The 12,523-nt window shown below is 41.0% G+C and overlaps 1 protein-coding gene across 6 annotated transcripts in view; it reads right to left on the minus strand.

The window, feature by feature from the left end:
- Positions 1-12,523, minus strand: part of LOC121092415 (protocadherin alpha-C2-like) — a 95,417-nt gene that overhangs the window by 67,196 nt on the left and 15,698 nt on the right. For 2 of the 6 annotated variants that reach the window (XM_040603415.1, XM_040603421.1), the window contains exon 1: positions 9,821-12,473. The exons of the other annotated variants lie outside the window; for them this stretch is intronic. In XM_040603415.1, the coding sequence (XP_040459349.1) occupies positions 9,821-12,235 (2,415 nt within the window). In that variant the 5' untranslated portion in view covers positions 12,236-12,473. Of the gene's footprint in view, positions 1-9,820; positions 12,474-12,523 lie in introns of those variants that run through there. 6 annotated transcript variants of the gene reach the window in all.

Below are 12,523 nucleotides of genomic sequence, written 5' to 3' on the forward strand. Positions count from 1 at the left end.
ACAGAATCAGGAGGGAAAAGGGACAGTTAGAGATATCTATGACTTTTTCAATGTTTTGGACTACCATGAGATGAATCCAGGACTCCCCAGAGTCCTCCAATGTCAGAAGTAAGTGTGGTCTCATTAAACAAATTATCATCTCCCTTCCCAAATGACAGGACGGCATCAATTGTAGTCCTGAAAATCTTCAATCTGTCTAATCTTGAATACTAGATCCAATGTTAAAAGTTAAACTTCTCCGTGAGTCTTACAATAGCATAATCTCAGATAAGAACTGGGTTCCTTAGGCCCTTTGTCCAGTCAAGCTTTGAATATTTCCAAGAATGGAGATCCCAACACCTCTCTAGGTGCTGTCCCTGGGTTGCAACACTCTCAGGACACTCCCCATGTCCAGCAAGAATTTCTCTTGTAACCATTTCCTCTCTTTCCAGCAGTGCAATGCCCGTTAAGGTAGTGGAAAACTACTGTTAATTCCACACACAATTTTTTTGGGGGGGTGGTTTTTGATTTTTTGGTGGTGGATTTTTGCAGGGAAGTGGGGGGGGCAGTTGCTTTTTGTTTGTTTTTTCCAGCCAAGTTAACTTAAATATTGGCTGTTTTCTTAGAAGCTAAATTATGTTTACTAAGAAGCTAAATTACCTGCATTAAAGAACACTGGCCGCATATCCTAGGTGATAACGCAAACAATTAATGCAAAAAAATGCAAACAAAAAGAGAACCACCTGGTGATGAACTACTAATTTATACAATGATGACCTATAGCTCCAGGCCTCAATGGTTCAATTCAGATTTTATCCAAAAACATCTGGGTCATCTTTGAGCAGCTTGAGTGAAGAAAAGCTTTTTCATGAAACATAACATTACAATAGTAAAGGGCCACATTAAGAGCTACGAAATAATAATATTCTTCAGTGCAGATTTCTATTTTACACCTATGTTCTGACCAGGATCAAATTGGCATCTTTCCATGTTCTGTGTTAGCTTGGGTTAATTTTTCTTGTATTTTTTTGAATAAGGTGAGATGCATGAAATAGATTGAATGCATTGTAAGAGGAGCATGATGTTGTAATAGAGAAGACAGGAACTCTCTAATTCTAATCCCTAGACAAATATATAATAAGATTAAAACAAAGATGAAAGTGCAAATATCATTCCTAAACCAACAAACCAAAATCCTTTGAAGGTATTCCAGCTGGCAACTCAGATTAGACAATTCATTTGCCAGGGTGTTTTTACTTCAATGGCTCAAAAAAGGTGAGACAAGGTGGCAGTTATAACTCGCCTGCCTGGAAGGAAGAAATCACCGATATTATATTGAAAACAGCTTTAGAGTTTGATTATCTTTAGGGTATTCATAATTGCCCAACCAAAAACCAGCACACCTTCCCTCCCTAATAAAAACACACATTCAACAACCCTTCCCCACAAAAAAAACCCCTAAAAATACCCACAACTCCAAATAAGAATTCACTTGAAGGAACATATATAGACAATAGAATTTATACAGGCCATGCTCCATGAGATTAGGATTCTACAAAGAAGAAAACCAAGACAACAGAAGGAAACACATTTACAGCATCACATTTTAATGATTCCTGAAGTATTCCAAATTTTTCTCATGAGGTAAACCTATTGGAGATAAATAGCAGGCTGACAGAGCGGAATTAAGATGACTTGAATAAATTTGGCTAGACTTTCTTCTTCCTTTTTTGGGGACTGGAGGTGTGACAGGTACAGGGAGAATGGGTAATGCAAGCAAATGGGCTTCTGCCTACAAACCTGAAAGCCTAAGAAAACCCAACAACCAACCACCAAACCACAAGACAAAAATCCCAAATGCCTCAGCCTGCATTGTTGCAGGGATCATAGTCCTGTTTAAGCACCTTTAGCATTCTTGTGCTCTTTGCAAGACCCATGCCCTTTCACAAGATTTAGTCACTGAACATTCAACTCAGCAGTTACTCTGAGTAGCGCTTCTACTGGCATTTATCAATATTCCTAAATTTTGCATTTTCAACTAAACAAAACTCAAATTCTGCAGTTCTTTTATGACTAAACAGGTGTTTTGAGCCCTTGGTATCTTAAGACAATTGAAAATGAAATCCACAGAAAAGGGCTTCCTGAGCAAATATGTAATTGAAGGTTTGGGGTTGTTTTGTTGGGGATTTTTCCCTTTTCTGTCAAAAAAAAAAAATTCTCCAAAGTAAATACAAACAAAAATTGACTCATTGAAATCTATGGAGTGTGATGTTTCACACAGAAATTCCATGGCACCACAGATCCTATGGATAGGTCATCCTCTCACAGAATACCTAGGTGCCTAAACCTTTATTACATTAACCTGTTCTCCCCACTTCTCCCAATCTCCACTGCACTAATTTTGACTGGGCAATAAATGTCCAGGAACATTGCTTTTTATAGACCAGCACACCTGGTCCATGTTGTAAGCACACACGTTAAATCCAATAGTTTTCTAAATCCTGCAACTTTTAAATGGCTTAATTTAGTTATTACCATCTCAATTACGATAAACCAACAGCTTAAACTTGTTAAATATATTTTTTAAAAAATATAAATCTCTGCAATGTCTCTCTGAAATCCTCAAGCATTTACTTTAGCAACATCTATCTCACATTTTTAACCCAGCACCACCCTCTCCCCTAGGAACTGCCTGTGACTAATTTATCCCATGGAAATCTACTAGAGGATATACTTTGCAAGCTGCACTCCATCATCATCACAGAGCTCAGTAAGGTAGGGCACACTCAGCACACTCCTCCATTAAGGACAACACAGAATTACAGACTGGTCAAGACTGGAAGGGACCTCTGGAGATCATTTTGTCCAATCCCACTATTTAAGGAGGCCCAACTAAAGCAGGTTGTCCAAGACCATGTCCAGACAGCTTTTGAATACCTCCAAAGATGGAGACTCCACAACCCCTTAGGTAATCTGTGCTAGTGTTCAGCATACTTTCAGTAAGAAAAAAACCCAGCAGTTTCCTTACACTTACTTAGAATCTCCTTTTTTTCCTCTCACTGGGAACCACTGAAAAAAGCCTGGCTTTGTCTTCTTTATACCTTCCTTTCAGTTATTTACATACATTAATGAGATTTCCTTCCCGCCACACTGAGCCTTCTTTTCTCTGGACAAAACAGTCCCAGCTCTCTCAGCCTCTCCTCGTATGAGACATGCTCCAGTCCCTTAGTTATCTTACCAGCCCTGCACTGGACTGTCTCCAGTAGCTCTGTATCTCTCTTGTACTGGGATTCACAGAGTGTCACAAAGTTAGACTGAAATCAGACTTACATTGAAATGTCTGATCGCAACCCTGTGAATTTAATAGCATGCAATAAGAAGTGCTGTAACCATAAAGATATTGCACCAATCTCCTCATAACTACTGGCTAGAAAGAAAAACCTAAAAGCTGTCTAAAATAGATTCCCAAGACACATAGGAAAGAGCTATGTAGTTCAAAAGATGAAGAGCCCATTCAGACATAAAACTTCATTGCTTGGCTTCTGCCCACTACAAAGGAATTGGGAAAGGTTAAGGAAAAACAGCACAGAAATTTTGGAACCAACAGCCTCAGGTTTCATGAAAGAACATCATAAATTTTTCAGACCAATTGTACAAAGATGTTTGACTTCGGGAAGACAGCTTTTGCAGCATAGGAAAGAAATTAAGAGCCACTAAATGAGGTGTCAAGACCAATCAGGCTGGGACAAGCCCAGGGGGAGATGGAAGAACTAATAGATCAAAATATAAAAATCATTCCTTTGGAGAAGAAAGAATCCAAAGATCAAAATGTGCTCATTTTCCTTAGAGAGAGTACTCAAAGACTAGAGACTACAGACCTCTTCTTTATTTCTTAATGTACCTTCTCGCTCTGATAATTAATTTCTACTTGCCATATTTGTCAAATTTACTTTTATTCTTCAAATGTCTCCAGTAGAACCAAATCTTTGAGCTGTTGCACTGCCCTTTTCTTTGCCTTACAAATCTCAACTGAGTTATCTTAATTCCCCATGTATCTACTTGCCTCCCTTTTCAGTTCTGGTGTTGGATTTTGTTGCTACTCTTTTGATGAATTGTGATTTTAAACAGTCCTCAGCAAGCTGCACTCTTCACAGAATTCCTTTCCTTACATTAAAACAAGGTAACTGTAATCCAAAAAAATACATAGCATGAGTACAGTTATATTGGGCTACATTAAACATCCAGCAACCTCTCTCCAACAGGGTACCGAGGTTTCACAAGCCAATAGTATGAAAATATGGCACATGTGGAGCAATCAGCCTCCTGAGACACCATCCCATCTCATGACAGCGAATCCATTATTTTCCTCTATTTTCTGTATCTTGAGTGTGATGTTGACTATGTGACAAATAACTCTGAGGGAGCAGAAACTGCTACCACCAAGGCAGATATTAAAATGTTGGGAGTTCACATCCTCAAATCCCCACTACCTGATTTCCATCACAGATTTTTAAAAGAACCGACAAATAAAAGCAGATTGAGGAGTGTTTGGTTTGGGTTGGTTTTTTTTGTTGTTGTTTTTGTTGGTTGGTTGGTTGGTGGTGTTGTTTTAAGATAAACCTGTCAAGCTTGGAGTAGAATAATCAGATTGGAGAAAAGCAACTGCAGTGCCAGTAATTTAGAACGGTAAAATGCAGCCAATGTGACCACAAACCCACTACTCTGCCTGTTTGGATAAAAATTTGGTGGAAGGAATAGATGAGAAATGAACGTACACTGAAAAGGAAGAAAATTCTCAGATTCATCAAAGACAACTATTTGCTAGACTGGTTTTCAATTCTCTTCAATGAAAACATAAACTGAAATTCATCTAATCTATTCCAATTTCAGTAAAACATTCAGTACAGCTCTACATCAAAAAGTTTAACAATGGCACAATAAGTTGGGCTATTTAATAACAGTCGCAGAAAACAAGCACATGGCATCATTCACTGCAGGAACAACTTGATGCCTGTCACAGAAATGGCCAACATCTAATAACCCAAAGTACAGACTCCCATAAGGTACTACTAATAACTAGTTTTAGTTATTTAAAAGTTGTGCACCTAGTCTCAGCGCTGTTTGTAGACTATGTCTAAACTCTTATGTCTAAGATGAACAGGATGACTTGCTCTCAGCAGGTGGCTATGATTTTTTAACATCTGAGGTTCAAACATCAAGCATTTAGATGAATGAAGTTAGGCAGAAAAACCACCATCCTGGGAACCAACCTTCCCGAATCCACCTCTACCCCAAAGAAGTGCTGCAATAATACTTCCGTGACTGATCATTCAAGATATTACAACGATGGAGAAGGCAACTGCCATGCCAAGAATTATCAGGTGATGTATTCCCTACCTCCTGGATCACAAAGTATTCCTATCACTGTATAGAAGGCCCTTTGAAATACTATACATAATTTTGGTCACATATTTGCAAGATATCCACAAAGGAAGAACAGATGTAGAGAAGGGACAGTAGCATGATCAGACAAGTGCAGAGGTGACCGTAGAAAAAAAAGACTGAAAGAGACTGACTTGTTTAGCTGAATCAAACAAAGGCTAAGAAAAGATGTGATTGCCCTCTAAACTATGAAGAAAGTAAGCCCCAAAGAGGGAAAAGAACTACTTGACTAAAAGGACATTGCTGGCACAAGAACAAATGTCTACAAATTCATAGCAAATAACTGTTGACAGAATGTCAGAAGGGGGTTTCAAAGCCTTAGAGGAATAACTTTCCAATAGGAATAATCAGCACAACCTTATGAATCTTACAATTTAAATTAGTATTTTTAGAATTTAAATTTAAATCTTTGAATTTGAAGATTTAAGATTAAATGGTGGCTGATAGAGGAAAGGACTGGACTTGATTCATATGTTTTCATACAAGAATTACTATGCACATCTACTTTCCCTCAGCCCAGGTCACCACCCCATCTCATCCTTCTCTGCCCATCATTGCCTTTGCCTTATGCATCTCCAAAACCAGTCACATTACTTTCCACATACACTCAAACCCTTTGTCTCAAGCTACTCCTGTCACTTTCCCTTCCACTACCTCTAAAAGTAATACTCCAGGGCAGATCAGACAAGCAAAGTTTCAGTCAGGCATTTGTAGCCTTTCCTGGACAGTGTTCTTTTGTTGAGGTTGGGTTGGTTGGTTGTTTTTTTTTAAGATTTGTTGGGATGCATTGGAGCTGTATCTTTCTATTTGGAGTGGCCAGAAAGAGGGAAAGCTACAGCAGTTTCCCTTGCAATTTTATTTTTTTTTTTATCATCTCTCTTTCTAGGAGTTTCTTGGCCTGACCTCAGGAGTAACTTCTGTAGCCAAGAAATCTGCCTACACAACTGAATTCTTACAATGTGGGCATAAGACTGCTGGTTCTGGGCACATTTTTATCAGCACACACAGAAGAAACCAGGAAGGTGTTTCACCCTTGTATTTGGCTATGTGGTGGGGCATGACCCCATCAGAACAAGATGCAGGGAGGGCTTACTCACATGGCTGGTCTTTACTTCTGCGAGTAAGCTACTGATGCTTAGCCTGAGGCAGTTCAGCCTAAATTGCATGCCACTGTCTCAGTGTAAGTGCATCCATTTTTGTCAGTGGAAAAGCATGCCATGTTGTGTAAAATTATTCCACTCTTACTACAGTTTAGCAAAAACGTTCTCCATATCTAGGTTCATGTCTATTTTTGGATGTAACCTAAATATTGAATGTCAAGTCACAGAGAGGTCATTATACTCTGAATGTAGATATAATTTACAGATCTTTTGTGTAGCACAATGGACAACACAAGCAAATGAAAGAACTGCAGCAATGCATGGCCACATCCAAATCCCAGAAATACTCAGTGTACGGCTGCTTACTTTAATAACCCCAGTAGTACCTTTGTCTCTAATCATCACAGTAGCATAGCTGTGTAACATGCTTGTCACTTATGCTACATTGCAGAAAGACACAGCAAAATACTGAAAGAGATACAATTACAGTTTACTTATCCCTATTATGGCCATACATAGTTCTATTTTTAGCTCTAACCTAAATAGAAAATGTAAAAGCACAAAAGGGTCTCATTAATCTGCATATGTAAAAATCATTCAAGCCTATCATTTAATTCAGTAGCAAAAAACAATCAAGAATAAAGAAATGAATGTACTTTTTGAAAATACATTTGATTTCTGGAATATCAATTAACTTCTGATACACATAGACTTTTTCTATCTTTCACGTACCAAAACCTGCAATCTCCCCCTCAATTAAAAAAGGTAAATAAAAATCAGGGATATTTAAGTTCTGCTAAAATTGTAATTTTGGAGTAATATCCAGTCCCTTGAATTATAACTATGGAGTTGCTCACAGTGCCTTTTAAATATTTGATGCTTTCTTTTCATTACATTTATATTCTTAGGGAGCAATGCAATGATCCCTCCTCTAAAGTTCAAAGGGTCACTCATGTTTATATTTTTAACTCCAAATGTGTCAGTCAAAAAGCACTCAAAGACAAAATTTAGTCAACACCCAAACTTAAATTTTATGTTTCACTGAAAATTCTATTGGCAAACACTGAAAAAATATAACGCGCTCATTTTAATATAAAATGAATGAAAATATTCTTCACTAATAGTGACTGTGATCTTTCTGCGTAACAATCACTAAGTTCGTAGGGATTTGGATTTAAGCAGTAGTTTTCAAGAATGAGTGACAAATCTCTTTCCCAGCTCAGACGACTAGAAACTATCTTCCAAGCATCTCTTTAACATAATTATACTTTTATTTTAAATCTTGGTGAATCTAAAGCATGTATACATGAAAGTACAGAAACTGCAGCTTCTGCCCACTCCTGATTATTTGAATAAGAATGTCACTTTAATAACTTACAAATTTTGCAAGAAATATGTAAATTGTATATATACGCATGTATGTGTGATACATATGTAGTTGATTCTCCAGTACACTAGCCACTGGAATCATCAGCACCAGATTAGTAACAACTGGCATCATTTTATAAGGGTAGACAAGTTTTCACAGTCTCTGCCTCTGCTCCCCTACTCAGCCTAATTAATGCATAGCCTTTGGACTTTCCACATAGGTCACATCTATGGTTACCCATCTCTGCATATTGGGAGCTAAAGAAATAAAATTGCCAAAGATGACATCTGGGATTTATTTTGCCCGCTATCAAAAGCTCCTAAGAAGGTGTCTCATATTTCAAGTTTAAAAAATCACCTGAATAACTGATATACAGTGAGATGTAACAAGATACATTTTAGTTGTTCTCACTATAGAGATTAGGGATACTTGTGCATTTTCATTATTATTCAGTCCATTAATACGTTGGTAATCTGAGTTTCAAGATATTGCTTAATAGGAACACAGAAATTAGTTGTGCCAGGGTTTTTTTTAAATCACTGTTGTTATGGAAGCTTTGTGTTTAGGAAAGGGGGGTGGGGGGGTGGGGGGGGCTGGGAACAACGCACAAACCCATTTCACATTGCCAACAGATAAATAAGAGAAGGCATGATAAACTAAATGCATAGTCAAGAGCAAATTAGGGATCTTTTCCAGAACAAGGGAAAACTTACTAAAAATCACTACTTGGAAATTCCAGTTATAAAAGGAAGTGCTATATAGCTGAATATGTATTTTATTATCCAAAGAAGTTGCTGAAGCTACCCTTACATCAAGGTTCAAAAAGAGGCTGGCCATTTACATGTATTTAAAAATACAATAATGATTTCAAAATTGAAAATAAATATAATGGTTACAGACTTAGGACAACCTCTAACAATTTTAAATTAGGATAAAAAAACTGCAGGAAGCAGATTACACCATGTCTGTCTAAGATGGGCTCTCATATTTTCCTTAGAAGCATTCGAAGTAGCTCTTACTACAGACTACTGGCCTGGACAGAGCCAACGGTCGTTAGTTACTGTTATGTACACTAAGGAAATTTGACAGTTTGCAGGCAAAACATCTCAAAACTTCATAAAAATATAAAGATGACTCACAGCACATATTAAAATACAACCAGTGTTATTCTGCATATAAGAAAACTGAATCTTGAACAAGCGACACAGCAACACCCGGTAAATCAGACCTGCAGATGTATCCCACTTGTAGCCCTACACTGTGATCAAAAAAAGGTATTATCTCCTGCAAAGTCACCCATCTCACTACTGATAAGAAACCAGCTTGGTTGGAGGCTCAGAAGATAAATATTTTATATTCACAAGACCTGTGGATTGCTTGGAAAGAGAGATAAGCACTACAAATCACATTTCTGAAAGAGGTGCTGGATATTGAATTCCTGCTGTTCCACTACAGGCTTACCCTGGGCACTGTAAACCTGTATCTCAGCTCAGCAAACTACTCACCACTCAGTGAAATGATCTCAGTAATGAGGCGGCGGTGGGGATAAAAAGACATTTAAAAAAATAAATCACAGTCTCCATTCAGTGTACATTAGAATCACCCATGGATTAGACACTTAAATGGACTCTTATCATGCCCCTACTTCACCATCTGAAGACAATGGCATGGCTTGCAAGATAGTTTTCACTTACATCTTCTTTACCTTCAGTTATGTCTGAAGGTCATAAATATTCATGAAGAAAAAAGTATTTTGTCATCCCATGACTATATTTCACTCAAAAAGATATAAAAGAAACTGCAATTTCCTTCAGGTGCCATGAAATGATGCCTGCTCTCCTGCAAGTACCTCTTCTGCACTGACAGCAACCCAGTGTAGACACAAGGCTATGTGCCTGGGAGGAAAAAAGTGAAAGGAAGATGTACTTACCACAAGGACAGCACTCAACCGATCACTTTGGACCCGCTGCACTTGGATGCAGGGTCCTGGCACTTGTAACCTTGAGCCACTGGGAACATTCCCAGCATCACCATTTGGGATGCTGCTGTTACTAGGCCCAAGACCTACAGATGCCCTGTACAAGTAGGTATGAGTCAGTTTACCCATGCCAGTGACCTCCAGCATGTCCGGTGGGAGGTGGGAGCTAGGAAGCATGTGCACGCTATAGCAATACTTTTCATACTCATCAGCTGGGCGGCAGCAGCTGCTGCAGCAGCAAGTCCGGCAATGGCACAGCCGCACAATGGCAAGAAAGAGGAGGAATGCTGCAAAGATGCAAGAGACACAGGCAAGGGAAACAATCAAGTAGATGTTTGTAGTGTTGAGCAGTGGTGGTGGCTCCCCGCTGTCATCAAAGTCTGGCAGTGCCTGGGGCAGGGTGTCAGCCAGCAGGATGCCCACTGTCACAGTAGAGGAAAGTGGTGGATCCCCATGGTCCCGCACCACCACAACCACCTTGTGTTTGAGGAAGTCAGTGGAGCGCATGGAGCGCATGGTGCGTAGCTCACCAGAGTGCGGTGCCAAGTGGAACAGAGTGGAGTCAGAGGAGTGGGCAAGGTGATAGGAAAGCCAGGCATTCTGCGCATTGTCCTCATCATCTGCCACCACTTTGGTCACCAGGTAGTCCTCATCAGCCAGGCGGGGCACAACTTCCACAGCTACTGAGCCGTTCTGGCTGGTGGGGTACAGGATAGCTGGGGCATTGTCATTCTGGTCCAAGATGTAAACATTTACAGTTATGGCAGCACTCAGAGCTGGTGACCCATTGTCTTTGGCTTCCACTTGAAAGCAGAAGCTCCTAAGCTGCTCAAAGTCAAAGGCATGTTTTGCATAGATGCTCCCATTGGCCAAGCTCACAGACAAAAAGCTGGCCAGGGCACTGCCTGCAACTGTGGCATTCCTGAGGATGTAGGAGACGCGGCCATTCTCCCCCATATCACGGTCAGATGCTGAGACCTGGTAGAGGAAAGCACCAAGTGGATTGTTCTCCTCCATGAACACATCAAATGTGTCAGCGCTGAAGACAGGGGGGTTATCATTCACGTCAGAAATCTGTACCCAAAGGGTCTTCTGAGTGGTGATGGGTGGAGAGCCCAAGTCTGTGGCTGTAATGGTGATGTTGTACCCACTGATCAGCTCTCGGTCCAGAAGCCCACTGGTGATCAGGCTGTAGTAATTTTCAAAGGAAGGCTCTAACTGGAAGGGAAGGTTATCAGGGATCTGGCAGGTTACTTTCCCATTCTCCCCAGGGTCCTTATCCAAAATACTCAGCAGAGCTATCACTGTGCCAGGCACAGCATCCTCAGGAACAGGACTGGAAAGGGATGTAATTGTTATCTCTGGGCCATGATTGTTCACATCAGTGATTTCCACCAGCAACTTAGCTGTGCTGGACAAGCCAAATGCCCCGTTATCCCTTGCCTCAATAAGCATCTCAAGGAATGATCTCTGAACAGCTAAAACACCATTGACTGTCACCTCCCCAGTGTGCGGGTGAATTAAGAACATTTGCCGGAGATCAGCAGAAGTAGCATTGCTAAATGAATACCTGATCTCTCCATTTGGACCTTCATCCAAGTCCGTGGCATGCACTTGCACTACCAAAGTGCCACTGGGGGAGTTCTCCAAAATACTCGCCCTGTAGACAGAGTGCTCAAATTTTGGTGCATTGTCATTGGTATCCAGCACAGTCACAATGACTGGGACATCACTGGACTTTAGAGGATCCCCACCATCCTTGGCTGTAAGGACAAGTCTGTGAGTAGCTTGCTGCTCCCTGTCTAAGGCTTTCTTCAACACCAATTCAGGATATTTACTCCCATCCCCACGTGTCTGCATTTCCAAATGGAAATATTCATCAGGGCTCAGAGTATAGTTCTGGACACTGTTCGTCCCTTCGTCAAGATCTTGGGCGCTGGGGAGTGTAAACCGTGCCCCCGGTGACAGGAACTCAGGCACATTTATATGATATTCACTTAAGGGAAAGCTGGGGGAGTTGTCATTTATGTCCAAGACTTTAAATTCCATCCTATAAAGCTCTAGAGGGTTTTCTAACACGAGTTCATAATTCAGAAGACAGACAGACTTTAATTCACAAAGCTGCTCTCTGTCTATGCGCTCACTAACAGACAAAGCCCCTGTGCTTGCATTTATGTTAAAATATTGCTTACTTGAACCGGTGATCATGCGAAATTTCCGAGCTGAAAGTGTAGCTGCGTTTATTCCTAAATCCTTCTCTATGTTCCCAACAGACGCTCCACGCTCTGTTTCTTCGGCGATGGAATACACTACTTTCCCATTCGCGGTGCAGCAGATAAGGCAGAAGACCATTAAATAGACCCGCATTCTTCCTCCCCTGGCTCAACTCCCTGCAGACCGGCTCAGCAGGAACATAATCCAGAATTTCAGCAAACACCCGAAGTTCCCAGCGCGACGCGAACGGGCAGCACCGGGGCGCGCCGGCGGCAAGGTGACAAGTTCGCTGCCGGCGCGGGAGGCGGCCCGGCGGTTCCGCCGGCGCAGTGCGGGGAGAGGCGGCCGGTCTCTGCCCGGCGCTGGCGCTGCCCGGCGCTGGCTCTGGCGCTGCCCGGTGCTGGCCCTGCACGGCGCTGGCCCTGGCGCTGCCCGGCGCCA

This window comes from Falco naumanni, chromosome 8 (genome assembly GCF_017639655.2).
Source record: "Falco naumanni isolate bFalNau1 chromosome 8, bFalNau1.pat, whole genome shotgun sequence".
NCBI classification, from domain to species: Eukaryota; Metazoa; Chordata; class Aves; order Falconiformes; family Falconidae; genus Falco; species Falco naumanni.